Source organism: Puma concolor, chromosome C2 (genome assembly GCF_028749965.1).
Source record: "Puma concolor isolate L17-30 chromosome C2, mPumCon1.1.hap2, whole genome shotgun sequence".
NCBI classification, from domain to species: domain Eukaryota; kingdom Metazoa; phylum Chordata; class Mammalia; order Carnivora; family Felidae; genus Puma; species Puma concolor.
In genome coordinates, this window is record NC_141675.1 from 60,881,275 (window position 1) to 60,905,048 (window position 23,774).

Below are 23,774 nucleotides of genomic sequence, written 5' to 3' on the forward strand. Positions count from 1 at the left end.
AAAGAGAAGGATGCTTTGTGCTCTGTCAAAGGGCATAAGAATGCTGACACAGGTATGAAAGCATGCATCACTCACTGAAAAGTATTTAACCAATAATTGTCATTGTTATTCTAAATTAACACATTAGAACTGGATGAAACATAAGTAGGGCAACACGATTTCTGTATAGTGTTTCAATTACAAATAACATCTGAGCAGAGAGCTACTATTTTATTCCCGAATAAAGTGTGCAAAACATCATTGTCTTTTGATATTCTTGTTCCACTGTGTAAATTACTAAGAATTTATACATAAAATATAAAAATGTATTTTCTACGAGTTCCCACACCTATACGTACGTTTTACTTAGCAGCATGGGTTAATGGAAAGAAGGCTAAAGTGGGAAGCACTTGTCTAATCTCACTCAATTAGAAATCACCTTGTGACCTGAGATATGCAAATGCATATTTCACCTGAAAATTTAGGAGTTGGACAGAATGATGTCCTAAATCCCCTCTAACTCTGAGAACCTATGAATTAATACCTAATCTAATTAAATTACAAACTCTTTTGTCAAATCCTAAAACTGCCAGGCACTGTGTCAGGATCAGAGGACTTAAAATTGAAGGAGACACTGCTCCCACCCTCCATTTGTACTCCAGACTAACACATAGTCCTGCTATCCTGCTTCGCTCATGCAGACACACTTCCTGAGTGCTGACAAAATGCCAGGCTGTGTTCTATCGCTGAGGATACACCAATGAAAAGGACAGGGTAGGTCCTTGCTTTCTTTCCAACCAAACATAGGAAGAGCAGAAAATTAACAAGTAAAATGATTTCACCTAGTAATAGGTTCTATGAGAAGGACAAAAGAAGGCAAACGTGATTGGGGGTCTCAAGAGACTAGGTAAAGGGGGGTTCAGAAGGCCTCTCTAAGGAGGCAGCATCTGGGCTGAGATGGAAAAATGAGAAAGAACCAGTCATATGAAAAAGGGGGTGAAGTTGGAGAAAGAGGCTGCGGACCATCCCAGGTTAGATGGGAGAGCAAATTCCGAAGCTAACAAGCAAGAGAGAGCGTGGCCTGTGTGAGAACAAAAAGAGAGCCAGCGTAGCTGCACTGTGGGAGAAGACGTGGTTAGGGGAGACAGGCAGGACCAACTCAGTGCTGCTGTGTGATGTCTGGTAAGAAACAATTTTGTCCTGCTGTCTATGAAACTATAAGATGCTTTTAAGCAGGAGACTGACAAGATGCAATTTATGATTTAAGTTTACAGAAAATGTGATCAGCTCCCTCTAAACTATAAACAATTTTATGACTATAAACAATTCACCCACTGACTATAAACAGTAGAATTTGACGGAAATTAATTATGGAAACTTGTTTTCAGGAAAGGCAAAAAGTTAAACTGAGAGACAAATGAGGGATGATAGACAACTGGCTTGGGCTCATCTTGGGCAACAGCAGTAGAAGCAGTGAGATTCAGGATCAGTATTAGAGCTGCAATCAGCAGGCTCTAGGGATGAAGAGGCTGTGGTGGGCAGACGGAGGCAAGATGGCTCCTGACCTGGACACTTCCTGATGCTTATATGGTTGTGCGGAGACAAGAAGATGGGGTGGGGGAGGAGGAGGTCTGGGCAGGGGCGGGCGATGATCAGTGGGCTTGCTGCTAAACACCACTGTATTTCACAACTATCAGAGTTTTACGTTCACAAACTTAAAAATCTTACAGAAGAATTCCTTTATACGTTGGCATCAGTTTAGAAAATATGATTTTGGTAACTTATAGCATAGCCAAGAAATTTTTAGTTTTGTTTCAGCCTACTGCTTCTGTTCAGAAAGTCATTTCCCTCTGCCCCTAACTGGTAAATCTTATTCATTTTTTAAAATTCAGCTGAAATGTCACCTAGTCCCTAACCCTTTGGTGATCTACCCTTTTCAATGGCAAAGCAATTACTTTACCATCTCTATTCCTAAAAGGCTGCACATGTACTACCTCTATCATAACTGATCACATATGCTATTATTAATCGCCGGTTGGTCTCCAAAAGTATGTTACCCACAGTCCTTTTATAAGATGTGTACTTTATATGCAGTCATTTATGTGTTTACGTTTCTGTATAGCAGTTTCCCTCAGTATGGTTTTTGGACTGTGTACATCAGCATAACATGGAATTGTTGATAAAATAAGTGCAAATTCCTAGGCCTTATCTCAGCTTTAATAAATCAGAATCTTAAGAATGAGGTCGAGGGGCCCCTGGGTGGCCCAGTCGGTTAGGCGTCCGACTTTGGCTCAAGTCATGCTCTGTCTCATGGTTCGTGGGTTCAAGCTCCGTATCTGGCTCTGTGCTGACAGAGCCTGGAGCCTGCTTTGGATTCTGTGTCTTCCTCTCTCTCTGCCCCTCCTCATCTTGTGCTCTGTCTCTCAAAAATAAATGTTAAAAGAATTTAAAAAAAAAAGAATGAGGTCAAGAAATCCATATTATAAGAGGTTTCCCAGGTGATCATGTTCAAACTAACATTTGAGAACCTCTGCACTAGACTCTAAGCTCTTGGACTACAGGGACCAGGGTATATTTTGTATCACCAGTATCTGGCAGTGTCTGGCCTAAAGTAAGTACTCCTACAAATGTTTTTGATAGTAAATTATTGATTTCAAACAGATCACTCCAAATTGATACTTAAAAGCATTTGGCTACTTATTTACAAAGATTTGTCTTGGTAATAAATTTCTCATAGCATGCATGTGAATTTGTTAAAACAGTTCCTTTGACTGCCTCAGAAGGAAGCACCTAGAATTTTTGAAGCTGCTCAAGGCTTTGATGTGAGAATAGGTACCTAATTACAGAGCCAGAAAAAACATTTATCATAAATGGATGGTTTTTCCACAAAAAAACAAACCCAAAAACAACTTTTAAATCTGACAGAGTCTCAACATAAGTGCATATGAAAAGGATCTAAGCTAGCCAAGGAGTTTTAGTAATAGGATTTAGGGCAAGAGAGGCATATCGATTTTGCATTTTTGGACAAATCACGTGTAATTAAATTTCTGGCTCGAAGATGGCCTCAAACGAAGGTAAATAACCCATTTTGTTCTTCCCAAACCTGTGAGCCCCCAAAAATGAGGAAACATGACTCATGCAACTCTTTTCCCTCAGGGCCCGGCTTCATGCCAACATACTCAACACATGTCTATAGAAAGTGTCTTAATTCATCAGTCATCGACAGCAACTGCACGTGACATTCAGCCTAAAGCAAACTTATTGAAGCAGGTATTACTGGATGCCAATAATGAGCTAATAAAACTACTGATTTTAATGATGTCAAAATTCTCTGCATACACGCCCTAGGAAAATATTACCATGAGACTCAACACGTCAAAAGCGTTATCCTATAGACAATCTTGCAGTTATTTTGGTTAGAGAATGGAGTTGAACTGAAATCAAGATTCCAGGGTTAACACATTCAGCGCTAGGTTTAGAACACAGGATCATACTATGGAGGTTTAGAACATCCGATCATACTATGATGGATGGCTGCGTCCGATCATAGTATGAACTAAGTGGGGTGCCTGTGTGGCTCAGACAGTTAAGCATCCGACTCTTGGTTTTGGCTCAGGTCATGATCTCATGACTCATGCGTTCGAGCCCCACACCAGGCTCTGCACAACCTGTGAAAAGCCTGCTTGGAATTATGTCTCCCTCGCTCTCTGTACCATCCCTGCTTGTGCTCTGTCTCTCTGTCTCAAAAAGAAATACATGTTTAAAAATAACAAGAATAATATGAACCAAGTGAATGATATGCAAAATCTAGTATAAATACAGTTTCCTGAGAGTGTAACAAAACCAAGTAGGTATTTTACAAGGATTGCTCAAAATACACAACACACCCTGAGCTACACTTAAAAAAAATATTATTCACTAGTACATTGTTACAAAAATAACTAAAGTTAACTCATGTCTTTGAGAAGAATCAGGACCACTCTTGGTTTTTTGGTTTTGGAGACAAAATGTAAGACAGCCACTTAAAATGAATAAGTTTACATTATGAGACTGCAAAGATGAATTTTCAGGTACCTAGTAAAGTGCTGAGACAAACTAAAAAAAAAAACAAAAACAAAAACAGTGAGTCATCAATATGGCGCTGTGGCCTTCAGGCTGTCCTTACCCCTCTTTCGCTGTGTTCTGCTTGTGGACAGGTTCTGGGCAGTCTGCACAACACCCAAGACAACTGCGTGATCAGCCGAGGCACTTATGCTGTGGCCTGGCATCCACTCTCGGTCTCCTGATATGGGAAAATGGTAAACTAATTTCAATATTGAAAAGGAGGAAAATTCATGTTATTGCTTTATTTTATTTATTGTCTTCCTGGATAATATTTAGCTAAGCAAGGACCATTCATAACAGTGAGGCATATAAGAGACAGAATCTCGTAATGATACAATAAACAACATTAGATTTGCATAGCTTAACAAAAAGAAGCAAACTCTAAATTGCAAACATATTAGACACACACACAGCGCGCGCGCACACACACACACACAAGCACGTTTGAATAGAAACAAATATTTTTTCCAGTATGTAACAAGATAACTTAAAGTATAACAGTTTCTACATGAATAAATACATTTGAATTCTTAGGAAACCTAAGAATATTGTAACTTTCAGAAGGAAACTACAGATATGTCTCAGAAATCTCACAGAATCTGAGATTTGGAGATTTGCTTTTAAGACGGTATTTAGGAATCATCATACAATACTTAACAGTTAATGAAGTGATTCAAAGAATTTCTCTTTCACTATTTAGTAAGGGCTACATTCTAAATTCTAAAAATAATCTTTCCTCAACCTCATTATAGTTATGTCCTCTCACATTCTGATAATGGCCTCAAACACAAATATGCAGCAACTCACACAGGGTTAATAATTTCAACTGGAGAAGAAAATGACTTTATTCACTGAACAGAATTACCCAGTATTTCCCAAAATGAGGATGAACTGTTTTAAAAAAAGTGTCATAAAACCGTTAGGTTGGTCCACAGGCCATCTGATTTCGTGTATGAATTTACCTGCAGTTGTAATCCTAGTACTGGAATAGCTGCATTCTAAGCTATGAGAAGGAAGTAAGTTGAGTCTCTCATTTTTATCAAAAACAAAGAATCTTTCAAGTCCTTGATATTGTTCAGTTATAGGCTTACTTCTGAGGGCTATTTCTCGTAACAACTAGGAAACAAAATATTCAACAAAATTAAGTTTGCTTTATCTCATCAACACAAAGCAGCACATTCATTCATTGAGCACCTACTTCATTCTTGGCACAGATTCCATCCCCATCAAATTTAGGGTCTAGTAGTGAAGACATAGACAATAACACAACATTTATATATAGTAAAAGTTGTGAAAAACATCTAAACCACGACATAGTAATTATCTGAAAGTTCCATTGATCCAAGGAAGACAGAAGTTCACAAAACAAAATAAAGGGTCTTTTTTCTCCTTTCTTATATTTTATTCCCTTAGTGTCCTCATGTATAAGTTATTCTGGAAAACAGAATGCCCCCTATATGCTGTGCTTTTGCATTAGTATCTTTGCCTGTACAGAAACTAATTTCAAAGATGAAAGCAGAATACTGAGGAAATAAATCTGGTCATAGACAAAATCTAAGTTAACAAAATACTTATTGTGAAGCAGATATGCATGTAGGAAACTGAGGTAAGAGCGAGCAAAGTAACTTGAGAAGTTTATACAGCTAGAAATTAGCAGAATTAGGTTCTGGCTGATTTGAAGCCTGGGATTATTCCCCCACCCTATGAATTCATTTTACGACATGCTTTCATTCTAGGAAAGAATATTAATGGGACTAAAACATACATGAGTCTAGTTAAGAAACAGATTAGAGATTCAGAAGTGAGACTCTAGATGGGCTTAAAATATAATCAGAGTGCTCTCAGTATTTAACAGCTCCCTAAAGGATCTAATTAATGCCCAAGCACAGCCTGTTTGAAGGGAGTAAACAACACAAAATGTATTATAACGTTATCCAAATTTATAAGTCGTATAAATGACAAAATATTACAAAACAAAGATAGTGACCGATGAAGCATCTCCTTCAAAGACAAGTCCAAGTTGGCTCTGCTCATGACATCTTCCCTGGCCCTCCCAGACACTGATTACCAGTTTACAGCACCCTTCAGCTTTAGTGCAGCTCTTAATTGGATTAGACAATTGCCACTCTGGAACCTTTTTTTTGAAGCACCAGTTACCAGATAAGAACAAAGAAAGGGGGGTTGCTTGCTTGTTTCCCAAACTCAGAAAGTTAACTACTGGTGGTTTCCAAGCCAGAACCAAGAGCTCCCAACTAGACCTTGTTCTTCCTGGCACCCTATCCTACCCCACTGCTGCTGCCCTACAACTTGGTACTTCATTCCATAGATTCCACCTTTATGAAGGACTCAATATCTGAAAACTGAAGTGCAGATTCAACTATCTTGCACCCAAGTGGAAGTCAAGAAATTCTACTGCTAAAAACTCTTGCTCACTCTTAAGTTTTCGACTCCAGCAAAAAAATTTTAAAGTAGTCTCTTTAAGTAGCTTAAGGAATGGTTTCTACTAGAGCAGGAAGAAAAATTAAAACAGTTCGTGTCTAGTCATCAGGGATGAAAATAAAGTTGATTCTACCACTGTGTATAAGGCACCATTCTCTATGACATGATCATTTACCAGTTTTTTTTTTTTTTTTACCAATGTAGTATAAGGGATAAAAATATGAGGAGTAGCTTTTTAACATTTCAATTTTAATTATGAAATACTTTAAATATCTAGATATGTAATTGAACATGACTTGATCACACCGTTTAATATCAGTAATTTAAAATTTTGCTTTAGCTATCCATACCAAAAAAATCAGTCTTTAGAGTTAATTGTATTATTGCATTGAAGTGGACATACTCTATTCCAATGCATGTTTTTGACTATTATTATGTCTGAATGTATCCATAAAAAATTACATTTATCTTCAATGTTTCAAAAAATATTGACTTAACTCTAGGTGTCCTTTTATATTTAAATTTTAATCTCATATTTTTGAGATGTATCCATGTAAATAAAAACAGTTCTATTTAATTCATTTTAACTGCTAGATTGCTTTCCATTACACAAATTACCACAGATTACGTATCTGTGAGTTTGGACCAAATGCCTTTTATTAGGTTACGGAAGACAAGGTCTCTCCCTGGGGCAAAGATCAGGCAGGCTTGCACCCAGTATACAAGAACTGGGGTCCATATGCTCAGGATTCCTCTCCCATAGCATAGGACACTGCACATGCGGTGGACATCAGAAAATTAGAGTTCTGTTGCAGAAATTCACTCTATGATTGTTTTTCCTCATTGTGGGAGGTGGAAGAAATGCTCATCTGTGATGAGGCTTTACTTTTGAGAATCTATTATTGGCTAAATTGTGGGAATGTCTTCTAGAAGGGAATGGATTTCTTTTGGCAGACATATGAGGGCATCAATAGACACGGATTAAAATTAATGTTAATTTGTTGACTTGGGGCTTCTAAGTAAGAAATGTATACTTAAACTATAAACCTACACTCAAAGAAAGCCCAAGATTTCCGTTTTTCAGGGAAGGTATTTCTGGACCTGGCCCAGATCCGCTGCAGAAATCAGTTGCCCTTCATCTTGTTGCATCTGTGAGTACATCTCCCAGGGTAGTCCTTCAGTGACTGAGGAGACTTCTAGGGATTACAAGTTTTTGCAAAGATCTCAGCCCAGTTTTGCACTTCAGCAGGGAAGAAGGCCCATCACAAAGTGGGCACAAAAATCCAATCCCCCCAGCAGAAGTGGCAGCAGCTCAACATTCCTTCTTCTATGTTGTTGGTCCCCCCGCTTCAGTTTAGGCACCGCAGAGATTCATTTCAAATGACTTTGAAGGGTTGTTCAAATATCTGACTTGCCTAATTTCCAAAAAATGTATTAGGTAATCATGATTACCTAAGATTTTTAATATATAGAACAGAAATTCAAATACAGTTTCAAAACTTGGCAATAATGCAACAATGAGCTACTTTACTTTTCCTCTAAGATGAAATACAAACTAAACCCATATATCTTTATTAGCCATGTTTTTGAAGGAATTGCCTTTAAAACCTTATACTTACATTAAGCTACAAAAACTGGTTCTATCTACATATCTGCATTTAATTCATTTAAACCCGGGACTATACAGTAAAAAGCTAGAAAGGATTTCTTGTACTAAATTATTCATAATAATAAATTTCATTTAGAAAAGTAACAGCTCTCTTACTATGGTGCATGAGGTGGGCCTTAGAGTGTTATTTGTCATAGAAAACCCGTTTGTTATCATGGCATTTACCATATTAGAATTTGTCCTGTAAGTAATTAGCATTCTTTCCCATAGGAGTCATTCTTCAACTATCTCATGATAATATAAGGTAGCACATTGTAACTTCAATAGGTAGTAATGTTTAAGAATGTATTGTCTTATGACATTTCTCACAGCATTTTTAATATAATAAACATAATAGAGACTTACCAGTGGTGACTCTGTAGTTTTAGAATCTTCAGGGTTTGGCCTCTCATGCAGATTGCTAAATTCCAAGGATTCTTTGATGTCCTGAGATAATTGCTCCTTAGTGGAAGGTTTTTCTAAACCTATACTTGGCAAAGAATCCTTGCTGTCAAGTGATATGCAGGAATCATCAGACTTTTGATTACTTTCCATATCTATAGTTTTCTCCTTGAAATTTCTTTCAAAAAAGCTGCTTTCCCCTAACTTTTCAGTGGCAGGAGAATAAACATCAGGATCCACAATGGTGTCAAATTTTGTATCTGAAGTTACTGCTGTTGAAAACAATTATTTATGAAGTTAAATAAATTGATTAAACTGTCAATAAATGAAAACTTCTATGGTGTAAACTCTTATCAATAAGCACTATTTTGTCAACATCTCTTTACTGACATATCAGTGTTAAAATACTTTTACTCTGCTTATGTTCATGAATGATAATCATAATTTACTGATACATTCAAACCTTGATGAGCTAGACTAATGGAAGGAGGCACGATTTTATTTTGTAATGAAATTTTGAAATTGATGCACATTTTTATTTCAGCCTGTGGCTCAATTCCCACACTCCTACATCCTCTCTCGGCCAAGTTTTACAATAACAATTTATGAAAAATAATACAGAGAGAACCTTATTTCCGCATTTTGCTTCTCTTCCTTAGAATGGTTAGTGATAAGGTGAGGGCAAAGGGAAATGTGCCAGATGCAAGAGCAGTACCAGTTAGGGGACAGAAAAACCTTTAAGCTGGGACAGCTGCCTCTGGAAAGCTACAAAATGAGCAAGATTATATTAGTCACCACCTCATTATGTCTGCTTTAAGTAAACGACTTGGTTTAGAGCATTGGTTTTCAACCTGGGTGCACAATGGAAGCATCTGAAGGTACTCTTTAAAATTGTCAACGTATGGGGGCGCCTGGGTGGCGCAGTCGGTTAAGCGTCCGACTTCAGCCAGGTCACGATCTCGCGGTCCGTGAGTTCGAGCCCCGCGTCAGGCTCTGGGCTGATGGCTCGGAGCCTGGAGCCTGTTTCCGATTCTGTGTCTCCCTCTCTCTCTGCCCCTCCCCCGTTCATGCTCTGTCTCTCTCTCTGTCCCAAAAAAAATAAATAAAAACGTTGAAAAAAAAAATTTAAAATTGTCAGCGTATGGACCTGACCCCAACCAATTAAATCAGACACTGGGAGCGGCACTGTTTCTGTCTCCCCCCATCCCACCCCAACCCTGCCAAATTCTTCAGGTGATCATAATGTGCAGGCAGGACTGTGAAACACTGGTCTAAATTTTATGAAAAATAAAAATTATTTAATAATTTTTATATCATACTGCATTCATTTTAAATAAAAATATGTATATCATTATCCAGATTGAATATAGCTTCATCTGATTGTCCCTATATTCTTTCCAATATAAATATCTTATCTCTATAAATAGATGGTATAAAATAGTAAAGGCTATGACTAAAATACTCTCCAGTGATGTAAATTCTGCCTTGCTGCTCAAAGGACTTACTCGTTGCAATCAAATGTTTGTATAGCTGGGCAATTACACATAGCATTTAGAACTTCCATTTCCAACAACTATCACTTCTTAAATCACACAATTACTACAAGAAAGGCAGTTACTTATACAACACAGAAATACTTTTACAAGAAAAATTTTATAAAGGCTCTTCAATTTAATGAAACTTGCACAATAATGCTGTATTTTCCTTGAAAGCTTGAATAGAAATTAGTTGATTTTATGGTACAAAGAGATGACATTTTCTTTCTTTTTTTTTAATTTTTTTTAACGTTTATTTATTTTTGAGACAGAGAGAGACAGAGCATGAACGGGGGAGGGGCAGAGAGAGGAAGACACAGAATCTGAAACAGGCTCCAGGCTCCGAGCTGTCAGCACAGAGCCCGACGCGGGGCTCGAACTCACGGACCGCGAGATCTTGACCTGAGCCGAAGTCGGCTGCCCAACCGACTGAGCCACCCACATGTCCCAAGAGATGCCATTTTCTATATGTAAATGTCTACAACTAACCTCTGTAATATTTTTGCAAGATTGCATAATTCCACTACTGCTGAAGAGGTAACAAAGCAGCCTTTTTATTAATCTTTAAAATCTGATGCAAAAAATAGAGGTGCGATTTAATTTAGTCTATTCAATGGAAGTCCCATTAAGTCATAAAAACTAGACATCTTGGTTCAACATTTGAAAGTTAATCTAATCTGTTACATCAACAGGCTAAAGAATAAAAATCACAAGATCATATCAATAGATCCAAACCAGAAATAAAAGGGAACTTCCTCAACTTGATAAAGACTATCTATAAAAAAGCCCTATAGTTAACATCATACTTAATGATGATAAACTAGATGCTTTATCCCTAAGATCAGGAACAAGTCAAGGATATCCCCTCTTACAACTCCTTTCCAAAATCCTTCTAGAAGTTCTAGCTAATGCAATAAAACAAGGAAATAAGTATACGGATTGGGAAGCAAGAAAAAAATCTAATTTCATTCACAGATGACATGATTGTTTATGTACAGAATCTGAACAAATCCACAAAAAAAACTTCTGGAACTAATAAGTGATTATTTCAAGGTTGCAAGATACAAGGTCAAGATACAACAATCACTTTCCTATATACCAACATGAATAAGTGGAATTTGAAATTAACAACACAATACCATTAGCACACAAATATGAAATACTTAAAAGAATGAAATATGTAAGATCTATATGAGGAGAAACTAGAAATCTCTGATAAAAGTAATCAAAGAACTAAATAAATGGAGAGATAGTCCATGTTCACAGCTAGAAGACTCAATATTGCAAAAATGTCAGTTCTTCCCAATTTGATCTATAGGTTCAATGCAATCCCAATTAAAATCCCAGCAAATTATTTTGTGGATATTCATAAACTGATCCTAAAGTTTATATGAAGAGGCAAAAGACCCTGAAAAGCCAACACATTGGCTTTTGAAGGAGAAGAATTGAAGGAGAAGGACAATGTCAAAGACCAACGCTACACAACGTCAAGAATTACCGTGCAATTATATACCCAAGACAATGTGGTACTGGTAAAAGTATAGAAAAACGTATCAATGGTACAGAACTGAGAACACATAGATAGCCCCACATAGATATAGTCAACTGATCTTTGCCAAATAGCAAAGGCAAAACAATGGAGAACAGTGTTTTCAACAAATGGTACTAGAACTGGACATTTGCATGCCCGCACATTAATCTGGAACAGACCTTACTCCCTTCGCAAAAATTAGCTCAAAAGAATGGTAGACCTAAATGTGAAATGCAAAACTTTAAAACTCTTAAAACATAAAAATCTAGATGATCTTGGGTATGGTGATGACTTTTTAAGACACAGACCAAGGGCAGGATCCATGAAAGAAACAATTGATAAGCTGAATTTCATTAAAATTAAAAATCTGTTCTGTAAAAGACACTGTCAAGAGAATGAGAAGACAAGCCACAGACTTAGGATTTGCAAAACACATATTTGATAAAGTACTGTTATCCAAAACATTAAAAAATCTAAAATCTGAACAGTAAGAAAATGGGCCAACGACCTTAATAGACACTTCATCAAAGACGATAAATAGATGGCAAATAAGCATATGAAAAGATGCTCAACATCATATGCCTTTAGGGAATTGTAAGTTGTTAAAACAACAATGAAATCCATTCCACTATTGCTGGAATGACAAAAATCCAAAACACTGACAATACCAAATGCTGGCAAGGATGTGGAGAACAGGAAGTCTCATTCATTGCTGGTGGGAATGCAAAATGGTACAGCCACTTTGGAAGACAGCTTGGTGACTTCTTACAAAACTAAACATGTTCTTGCCATAGGATCTAACAATTGCACTCCTTGGTATTTACCCAAATGAGTTGAGAATTATGTTCAAACAAAAACTCACACATGGATGTTTATATTTATAGCAGCTTTATTCATAATTGCCAAAACTTAGAATTAACCAAGTTGTTCTTCAGTAAGTGAATGTATAAATAAATTGTGGTATCTCCAGACAATAAAATATTACTTAGCACGCACACACACACACACACACACACACACACACACACACACACAAAAGGATCAAGGCTCCTGGGTGGCTCAATCAGTTAATCCTCTGACTTCCACCCAGGTCATGATCTCACAGTTCGTGGGTTGGAGCCCTGCATCTGGCTCTGTGCTGACAGGTCAGAGCTTGGACCCTGCTTTGGATTCTATGTCTCCCTTTCTCTCTGCCCCTCCCCCCACTCAGGCTCTCTCTCTCTCTCTCTCTCTCTCTCTGAAAAGTAAACATTTTTTAAAAATGATCAATCAAGTCACGAAAAGACACGGAGTCACCTTTAAGTGTATATTACTAAGTGAAAAAAAAACAATCTGAAAAGATCTCATGTTGTATCATTCCAGCTATGTGACATTCTGGAAAAGGCTAAATCATAAAGATAGTAAAAATATCAGTGGTTGCCAGGAATTAGGTGGGAGGGAGGTAATATAAAAAGGCAGGGCACAGGGGCGCCTGGGTGGCGCAGTCGGTTAAGCGTCCGACTTCAGCCAGGTCACGATCTCGCGGTCCGTGAGTTCGAGCCCCGCGTCAGGCTCTGGGCTGATGGCTCAGAGCCTGGAGCCTGTTTCTGATTCTGTGTCTCCCTCTCTCTCTGCCCCTCCCCCGTTCATGCTCTGTCTCTCTCTGTCCCAAAAATAAATAAAAACGTTGAAAAAAAAATTAAAAAAAAAAAAAAAGAAAAAAAAAAAAAGGCAGGGCACAGAGTATTTTAAAGGTACTCGGGGCGCCTGGGTGGCGCAGTCGGTTAAGCGTCCGACTTCAGCCAGGTCACGATCTCGCGGTCTGTGAGTTCGAGCCCCGCGTCAGGCTCTGGGCTGATGGCTCAGAGCCTGGAGCCTGTTTCCGATTCTGTGTCTCCCTCTCTCTCTGCCCCTCCCCCGTTCATGCTCTGTCTCTCCCTGTCCCAAAAATAAATAAACGTTGGAAAAAAAAAAAGGTACTAAAACTATTTCTTTATGATACTATAATGATGAATACAGGTCATTATAAACTTGTCCAAATCCACAGAATGTGCAACACCAAGAGGGAACCCTTGTGAACTATGGACTTTTGTTGATAATGGTGTGTCAATGCATGTTTATTGATTGTAACAAATGTACTACTCTGGTTGGGACATTGATTGGGGGAGAAGCTATGAGTTTGAGAAGGCAGAGTGTGTGTGTCTGTGTGTGTGTGTGTGTGTGTGTGTGTGTGTGTGTGTGTGTGTATAGGAACAATCCGTATTTCCTGCTAAATTTTGCTGTGAACCTAAAATTTCTCTAAAAAATAAAGTCTATAAATAAATCAAGCATCTTTAAAGTCACACTTTTTTTTTAATGTTTATTTTTGAGAGAGAGACAGAGAGACAGAGCAGGGGTGGGGAGGGGCAGAGAGAGAGGGAGACAGAATCTGAAGCAGACTCCAGGCTCTGAGCTGTCAGCACAGACCCCAAGGTGGGGCTCGAACCCACGGACCACGAGATCATGACCTGAACTGAAGTTGGATATTTAACCGACTGAGCCACGCAGGCTCCCCTTAGGTAACACTTAATGGATATTTATATTCAGCATTTCCCCAAAGGTAACTGGGACACAATGTTCCATGTAGATCAAAAAATATCTTCTGGACTAGGTCTGGAGCCCTGTAAAGTCCTAAATTCTCACGTGGATATAGCTCATAGTTGGTCATAATAATTTATAGGCTTATGGGCTGAAGATGTCAAGTCCAGCAGGATGACCACAAATCACAGTTCTCTACCATCTACTACCCAATCAGAAGGGAATCATCAGTTTTATAACTAGCTATTTTAAATAATGCTCTCAAGTATCTCTCAAGTCCTTCACACAAGATATATTTATTAGTTTTTCTGAAAATACTAAATAGATTAGAAATAATATTTGAAAAGCAGATTAGAAGTAATCTAATTCCTATGTTTTAGCTTAGGAAAATGCGATCTAAGAAAGCAGTGGCATGTTCAAGGTCACACAATGATTTAAGGCAGAAATGGAAATGAAATCTGACTTCCAAGCCAGGATAATTTACTGTGACTATCTTTAAATGGTGCTCTCACCATCTGGAAATTGAAACCAGACATTTGCACACAGCATCCTAATCTATAAATTCCAAGGCAACTACTAGTAATAATGTAGATATATAAACAGGATGGTTTGTTTTGGTTTGGTTTTATCACTTATGTAAAACTTTACATCAAAACTGAATATTTGGGGAGAAGATTTAACGCAAGGGAGGGCAACAGGATGCCAATTAGATTTTTGTCACTAAAGGCATATCCATGTAATCTTTTAAATGCTGCTTTCTCAGTCCATAATAACTTTTAGAGGTAGCAACCAACACAGGCAGTTTTTTTCTTCTGGATACACTGTTGTCCATTGACTGAAAAGGGTATTTGCTAGAAAACTATATATTTTCAACCAAGGTTTTCTAAGCACCAAATTTTGTGGGGTTTAAATGAACAGCAAAATAGGTAAAGCTTTTACATAGTGAAATACCTACCTGGTTTTATTAAATTACCAACATTCATTGTTAATCATGTTGATCCATAAGAAAAAAAAAAGTTACCTTTTGAGTTATTTTTACAGGAGGAAGAGCTGTTGTTCAGATGAAGATGTAAGAGGTCTGCTTTTCCCTTGGTGAAAACATGATGTTGATGAATGTCATTTTCATATAGAAAAGTATTCTGATAATTATGAAACGTGCAACTTTCATGTTTAGGGACAGCAAAAGAAAAGAGTTGAAAGAAAGGATTAAAAAAAGAAAGTAAAAAGTCCCAGCTTATTAAAACAAATACAATACAACCTTTAAGGAATAGGTTTGTTTACATTAATTTAATATTTTTTTAACCTTACTGTGGACACATTCTAAACCACAAGTAACTAAATAGTATTTGGGTTTGAAGACACAGGTAACTGGACCAAATCAGATTTAACTGAACAATGTCAACAATGTCAATTAAGAGCTTCCTTAAAAAAATATTCTAGGGCACCTAGTGGTTCAGTCAGTTGAGCATCTAATGCTTGATTTCCGCTCAGGTCATGATCGCAGGGTCAGAGGATCGAGCTCCTCATGTCAGGCTCTGTGCTGAGTGTCGAGCCTGCTTAAGATTCTCTCTCTCCCCCCCTCTGTCCCTCTCCCCCTGCTTGCGTGCACATACACACACACACACACACACACACACACACACACACACTCTCTCTCTCTCTCTCTCTCTCTCTTTAAAACAAACATTCTGAAATATGTTTGGTTCCTTATATTCTTTCTTCTAAAAATGGAGAGTTACCTTTTCAAGCTCATTGAAATCTGATGAAATCAAGGTTTTAGTACTTACATAAACTTTTCATTTGAACTATCAGAGTCAAATTTTCAGTTTTTAATGATGATTACTATATACTAACATATGTACAATTTAAACATTTTCTATAAATTGAATAATATATTTAATAATACCCGATATTTATGTAAGCTTTACATAGCACCACCATAAAAGCTCCTGGATTATGCTCCTGTGCCACTTATGATCCTTTATGATTCTTCTTAGGAAAGAAAAAACTCCATGGACACCTCCAAACCCAAAGTGCAAAACTACTGCCAAACCATCATCAGTAACTTTCTCTGGCTTCTATAACATGGAGGTCAAAGCAGAACTTGTGATAGGATATATAAAGGAATCAAATTAGAGAGCATAAATGTCATTCATTTCCTTAGGTAATCCATACAAATCTCTTATCTACTGACCAAAAGGTTGTCTCCTGCCAAAAGCACATTTGTTTCTAGATATGTGAGTCTATGTGTTCAAACATGGGGCTTTTCAGGTCCAAGAGCATCACTTAGGCCCACTGCTATTCCAAAATGCTGACATATAAACAAATAAGTTGATCTGAACATATAAACAAAAAATGGGGTTGGGGCTACTTAGTAGGAACTTCACTCTGCTGTTTGCCCAATTTAATACTTTGTAGTCAAAATACATGAAACTCTAGCTAAGATTTCAACAGCAAAGGAGACTTGGCGTACTTTTTAACATTACTAACAGAGCTAGATGTTATTTTTCACTTGGAAATGACAAAATTATAAAAATAGTTACAAAGTGAACTGTTAGGCTTCATGCTTCATTTATTTAATTCATCACATAGTAAACTCTACCTAGAAAGTAATCTATAGTCTGGGACATCTTTTTATCTCTCAAACTAATCATTAATATATCTGTTTTTATTTAGGGTTCATAGAAAATGGAAATACAAAGAAAGCTCATACGAAATATATCACCCTTGGTAAGCCATTTCAAATAATAATGCTAAATTTAGAAGTATCTATTAAATAATCCAGATATTAGGTAAGAGTATACACATATCATTATAGTCACTTTTCTAATTATTGAATATTGGCAAATGTTAGAAATATTGTGCACAAATTTAAACATGGCTTTAGTAAAATATATTCTAATATCGAAGTCATGTTTTTTACACCACAAATTTCTCATTTAAAGAGATAGTTGAATCGCTTCTCAGCCTTTTGGCTAAGATCAAGTGTAAAGAGATAGTTGATTTCTTGGGTAGGTTTTTAATAAACATCAAAAGCGATTTAGAAAGATCTTACCTTTGTTGACTGTCTACATCTGCTAACTCAACTTTGTAGGGCACTGTGTTTCCTGGTTCTTCAAATTCCTCTTCATAAGTCTTATTAAATGTATGTAGTATAATATTAGTATGTTCAATAAATGTATTATACATTAACCATCTAACTTGTACATAATATTTAGAGAATTTTCTCCCTACAAGCAATGTCACGTGCTTTCTGACTATGTACCATAGAACAATTCCAGGAGAACTAACGCAATAAATATTTGTTGGGGGCATTGGCTGGGTCAGTCATGTCATTACTACTATCACACCTAGAAACAACAGTTAACAGGTGTTTTACTATGTAACTACTGAGTGCAAAGTAGGCTAGTGACTGAGGTGTTTTTAGTTCTCTGGCCAGCATATTACAAGGTTACTCTGTGCATCAACTAATTAATGCCAAGAACACACACACATATGTAAGCATGTGTGCTTATTTGTTCAGTATCTTAACAATTTATCCAGAGGGGAAAGAAAAATGTGGCTAGGAGCATGCGCGCATACACACACACACACACACACACACACACACACACACACACAGCAGAAGTTATTAACCTGAAGAAGAAAGTAGTATTTAGAGAGGTACTTCCTCCCTTCTAGCCTTTTTCTGTGACAATCACAGGAAGAGGAATATCGAGGACAAGTAGTACATTCAGCTACTAGATGACTGGAAAATCAGAAATGTGCTGAGTTTGTCCCAACTTAAACCTTCATCCTAAAGCTCCAGCTCTGACTGGCTCAACTTTCAGGTGATTCTATTTTGTGTCTTCTAGAGTTTATATTCAAGTTATTACACTAAATCCCTTAAATCTTAGTACTATTTTTTCTTTAAATAAAAAATAATACTCGATGACATTCAAGAAACTACATATATACAAATTATATTAAATAGACACCATATAAGGAGATCAATTTTTGTTTAAAAGACTGATAACATAAAGGGCTAAATAAAACAAGCACTAAACTACATTTCTATAAGCTAAGAGAATAAAATGTCTTCTCATCTCCCACACTACATGTTTCCAAAAATAGCACAATATCAATTCAGCTCACAAATTTACTGCCTACATTAAAAACCATACCATTTTATTCCTATCAGCATGTTTAAATTCAAACTCTTGTAGATTTTTCCCCAACAATGCTTAATTAAAAAATATTGTTGAAAATAATATGTAGTTATAACTATATGTTTTGAATTTCTTGTTTGCTAAGTAATAGGGTAGTCATTATACACTTACATCATCCAGTTCAACTATATTTAGAGATGGCTCGGGTCTCTCTATGTTAAATTCTTCTACTGGCAGAAAAAGTGCTGGGTATTGTTTGGTCTCCTCAACTAGGAAATAAGATTAGGAAATAATGTCATTAAAGGATATACTTCACCTGATAATTCCCTATCTTCAAATAACATAGTCAACAATAAGAGAATAACGTTCTCTTGTGCACCCACACTAATACATATATGCTGTCAGTTTCCCGAGCTCAAGTAAAACACACATTTTCTTAACATTTAACGTTTAAATACAACCATTTAGGGATGCCTGGGTGGCTGAGTCAATCAAGCATCTGACTCCTGATTTCAGCTCAGGTCATGATCTCACAGTCGGGGACTGAGCCCTGCATTGAGCTCCGTGCTCCACCAGGCACAGAGGGATTCTCCTGCTAGGGATTCTCTCTCTCCCTCTTTCTCTGCCCCTCCCCTGTTCACACTTTCTCTCAAAATAAATAAATAAACTTAAAAAAACCAACTATTTAATTTAAGGCAAAGTAAATCTATCAAATGGGAAGGAGAGTGAGCTTGATTTCGAGCTACAGATAAAGGGTGCAGAGTCCAGTTGAGGGTAATATAGTAAAACGAAACAAAACAAAACAAAACAAAACAAAAAAGCAGATGCTAACAAATGCTTAGTGTTTGAAATTTGAAATAATAAATGAGAAAATATCTAATCAAGACTGAACTAACCATCACTGTCTTCATCACTTTCATTCTGGGAACACTGTGCCTCACCAGCAGTGTTACATTGAGGTATGAATGCATCTGGCAGCATGTTTCGAAGTTGCTCCTGTGGAGTTCTACAGAACGAGAAGCAATGAAAAGACTAAAATAAATTACCTGAAACTTTCCCAGGCAAGATCTTGATTTATTTCACAAATGAATGAGCATATAAAACTAATGATGAAACCAAAGCTATACTTCTGATTCATGGAAGAAAAGTATGACTGTGTAACAGAGTCTTCATCTATTAAAATAATTTCATAAATCAAATTAACATCATACAAGAGTTTTCAATTGCATGTCCTACTGTTTTTCATTTAGATGAAAATCAAAGTTAAGACAAAAGTAAGTGTTCCTACAAGCCACATGGAGTCCCTGACATACCACACTATTTAAAAAGTTAATTTGTGAATGTGTGTTGTGCATCACCATTAGGTATTATGTTGATAGGTCCCAAGGCAAACTAAAGACATTTTCCTGAACTTTAACCAAGCCAGCAGGGTGATAAAATATGCTTTCCCAATATTAATGTAGTGTGTTCCAGCTATGGCATCTATCACCCAGTTAATGAAGTTTGATATGGCCCATCTCGTATAGAAGGCAACAAAACACAGGAATTCTCAGAGGTCAGGATTATGCATTGGTTTCATAGGCTATTCCCCAATTCCTGGTAAGGTGGCACCTTTTAGTCAAGAATATAAATAGCTACAGCCCTTCCAGACCATGCCAGTTCATGGAGTCCCCGTGTAAAAGTCAGGACCTTCTTAATGATATTAACAGGTAGCATTGACACAAAGCTTAAAATGTACAAGGCTCTGTTCTAACGAATCTGGGGTATTAAAGATTAACAGCTCTATTAATTAGGCATGCGTGTTATCTTAATTTTACGTATGAGAAAACAGGCACGAAGAAGTAAACCAACTTGTACAATCATTTAGGTAGTAAATACAGAAGAGGATTTGAACCCAAGGAGTCCGCCTCCCCAAGTCAATGTTCTTAACCATTACTCTGTATGGCCTCTCTCACAATTTGCAAAGGCAGTAAGATTTGATAACCTGACAATCTATGGCTATGTGAATTTTCCCAATATATATAATGTATATATCAGAACACTCCAAAATATTTATATATTACTCAGCTTTGTGTCTTGACAAATTTCATGAGCGTACCATCTTACATCTATCATTTAATTAGGTAATGGAAAATATAAAGAGTAAAGGTCAAAATAAACTGGCACGTGGCCACCAGGAACCTGTTTCCAGTTTGACACGGATATAGTATACAAAAAGTTCAATCAGAGATGCACGTAAGTTTACTATTATTCAGATACTCCTTCTTCGTGAAGTAAAAATATATTTAATTTCATGAGCAAAGCCCTGAACCAAAGGCTTATAGAATCTAGGCAACAGAGTACTGGAACTATTGACTGTTTAGTCTAAATTCAGTATTTTGCAGATGAGAAAACATAGACCAAGAGAGTTTAAATGATCTGCCCATGAACAAACAACTAGTTACTCAATGAAATAAGTCTGTATTCTGGATATTGGGACCCTGGCACCAGTGCTTGCTCGAAAGATCATGCCATGTAAATAAAAGGATGAAATGTCTCTTAGAGTAAGACTCCCTCACCAGATTTTCCTGAAAATGTAAACAAGTATTTATTGAACGCAGACTAACTGACAGGTACACACTAATGAGCTTCAGACCTAAAAGACTGCTACAGGCATGACACTTTATAAGAGCTACAGACAGCTTGGACAGCAGTTCCATAGGAATAACTAGACTAGAACAGTATATGAATGAACCATAGGCCACAACAGGATACAACCATACACCTCGGAAAATGACCAGCACCAAACAAACAAACAAACAAAAAACCCCAAAGATACCAGGCACTGGCAAAGATGGAGGGTAACTAGAACTCATACATTGCAGGAAGGTGTGGAAGCTGTGCAGTCACTTTGCAGACAGGGTCTGGCGGTATATTTATAAAGATAAATATACACATAGCAATCTAGCCAGCCCGGCCCAGGTATTTACCCAAGGAATTAAAAACTGATATTCAAACAAAAACCCATTTGCAAATGTTTCTAACAGATTTAGTCGTAATTGTCAAAAGCTAGAAATCAGCAGGATGTTCTTCAACAGATTAATGGATAAACTGTACATCAGGATGATGAAATTCTGGCCCACAATAAAAAGGAATGGATTTTGATTCACTGAAGAGCACGGATGGCTCTTAAATGCATTTTGCTAAATAAAGGACACACAAGGCTACATTATTGTATGATCTCACTTACATGACATTCAGAAAAAGGCAAATGTATAAGGATGGAAATGGATCAATGGTTGCCTTGTGTTGGGGAAGAAGTGTTGACTATAAAGGGGAAGCAAAAGGGAATTTGGAGCTGATGGGACTGTGCTGTTTGGTGCTATGATGAATATTTGACTCCACGCATTTGTAAAAATCCATAGAACTGTACACAAGTTTATGCTATTCAATTTTTAAAAAGTACTCAGGATGTGGACATAACCCAGGGAATGGCAGAGCTACTCTAATGGAGGTAGGAAAGAAATGAGCACCATGGCCTCAGAAACTTTGGAGAAAAAGTTTTTGACTAGATACTGTAGGCTAAAGATAAAAAACACCACATACAAATAATGCACTCTAGTTGGTAAATTTGTTTCTCACAGTAATATTAGTTTGAAATTCTGGAACAACTGTACACACACACACACACACACACACACACACACACACACGGGCTGATAAATGAGTAAATATATCATAGATAATGAGAGGCAGGATTCTCATTGTAGGTGAAAGTAACCACAAATAAGCAAAGAAAGGATGTGATGCTGGTTTGGAGTCAAGTAGGAGTGTACTTCATGTTTACCTCAATAGATACCCAGGTATATAGATACAGAAATAAATTTGGCTATGTGAGTATAGTGGTAAGTACACATACATATATTTCCTAGATGTTCTCTGAGATGAAATAGGCTCTGTGTTACCTGCGTAGCCATGAGCACCTCTATAATCTAGATCTTGGTTTCTTAATACCATTTTCAAAAAAAAGGAATCAAGATTACTTGGAGAAGTTATTTCCGGGCTAGGGCACAGAAATGCATGTTTGGTGCCAGAAAAATGAAGGTATATTAAAAGCAAACAAATCAACAAACAAAAAAGGATGAGGATGCATTGAAAGAAGAGGGGAGTCAACCTGAAACAGCTCTCAGGGGTCAAGGCAGGAACTATTTGAGTCACAAAATAAATAACAATAGTGTTTAATATTAATTAAAAAATGCATATCCATGAGTCCACACAAATAAACAACTGAATAAACAAATGAAAGGGGAAGTAGGGATATTCTTCCTTGAAGAATTCTAATTAATAAATATAGAAGAAATGAAGGAAATAGAAAATCACTAGTTATTCTGCTGCTGGAAAATTCCACAGGTAAATACTAAAATTAGTAGAGGAGAGTTTAGGTAAAAAGAAGATTTTGTATCATCTCAAGGCATCTCCCCTAAAACATTTATTAATTACTCTGATATGAATGTTTGTGCCCCCTCTCAAAATTCATGTGTGAAAATCCCAATACACAATGTGATGGCATTAAGAGGTGGGGTCTGTGGGAGGTAATTAGGTCATGAAGGCACAGCCCCCATGTGGGACTGATGCCCTTATAGAAGAGTTCCGAAAGAGCCATGTGAGGACACAGCCAAATAGATGCCTCCAGGAAGCAGGTTATCACTAGGCTCTGAGTCAGCCAGTGTCTTGACCTTGGACTTCCGACCTCCAGAATTCTAAGAAATACATTTGTTGTTTACAAGGCATCCAGTTTGTTATTCCATTGCAACATCCCAAATGGACTAAGAAAGAAGCTGGTACCAGAAGTGGGGTGCTGCTAAAAATGTGGAAGCAGCTTTGGAACTGAGTGACTGATGATGGGTAGAAGCTGAAAGGGGTTTAAAGTTCATACTAAAAAAACCTTATATAGCTGTGAAAGAAACTTTAAAGGCAATTCCAGTGAGGACTCCAAAAAGAGGAGAACTGAGGAAAAGCCTCAATCTTCTTACAGAATATCTAAGTAATCCTGAACAGAGTATCAGTAGAAATAGGGATGGTAAACACCATCCAGCTGAGGTTTCAAATGGAAATAAGGAACATGTTATTGGACAGTGGAGGAAAGGCAATTTTAATTAATAAAGCTGCAAAGAACTTGGCTGAATTGTGTTTGTGTCCTAGTGTTTTATGTAAGATAGAACTTAAGAGGGATGAAATTAGTTATGTGTCTAAGGCAATTTCTAAGCAAAGTATTGAAGGAAAGGCTTGGATTCTCTTGACTGCTCATAGTCAAACGCAAGGGTGAAATGACTTAAAGACAGAATTGTTAGTCAAAAGAGAAACAAAACTTAAATATTTGGAATAGTATCAGAATTTACACATTGAAAAGAATGAGAGGGCCTATTCAGGAGAGAACAGGAAGTGTATGGCCA

At 37.1% G+C, this 23,774-nt stretch overlaps 1 protein-coding gene across 2 annotated transcripts in view; it reads right to left on the bottom strand.

The window, feature by feature from the left end:
* The window catches only part of ZBBX (zinc finger B-box domain containing), a 118,964-nt gene that overhangs the window by 19,024 nt on the left and 76,166 nt on the right, over nucleotides 1-23,774 (bottom strand). Inside the window, exons 12-18 of one of the 2 annotated variants that reach the window (XM_086674665.1) lie at nucleotides 19,239-19,348; nucleotides 18,514-18,611; nucleotides 17,250-17,329; nucleotides 15,216-15,355; nucleotides 8,537-8,841; nucleotides 5,046-5,199; nucleotides 4,145-4,261 (exon numbers count right to left, since the gene is read on the bottom strand). In XM_086674665.1, the coding sequence (XP_086530791.1) occupies nucleotides 4,145-4,261; nucleotides 5,046-5,199; nucleotides 8,537-8,841; nucleotides 15,216-15,355; nucleotides 17,250-17,329; nucleotides 18,514-18,611; nucleotides 19,239-19,348 (1,004 nt within the window). Of the gene's footprint in view, nucleotides 1-4,144; nucleotides 4,262-5,045; nucleotides 5,200-8,536; nucleotides 8,845-15,215; nucleotides 15,356-17,249; nucleotides 17,330-18,513; nucleotides 18,612-19,238; nucleotides 19,349-23,774 lie in introns of both variants that reach the window. The other variant, XM_025913367.2, reaches the window with a different exon arrangement.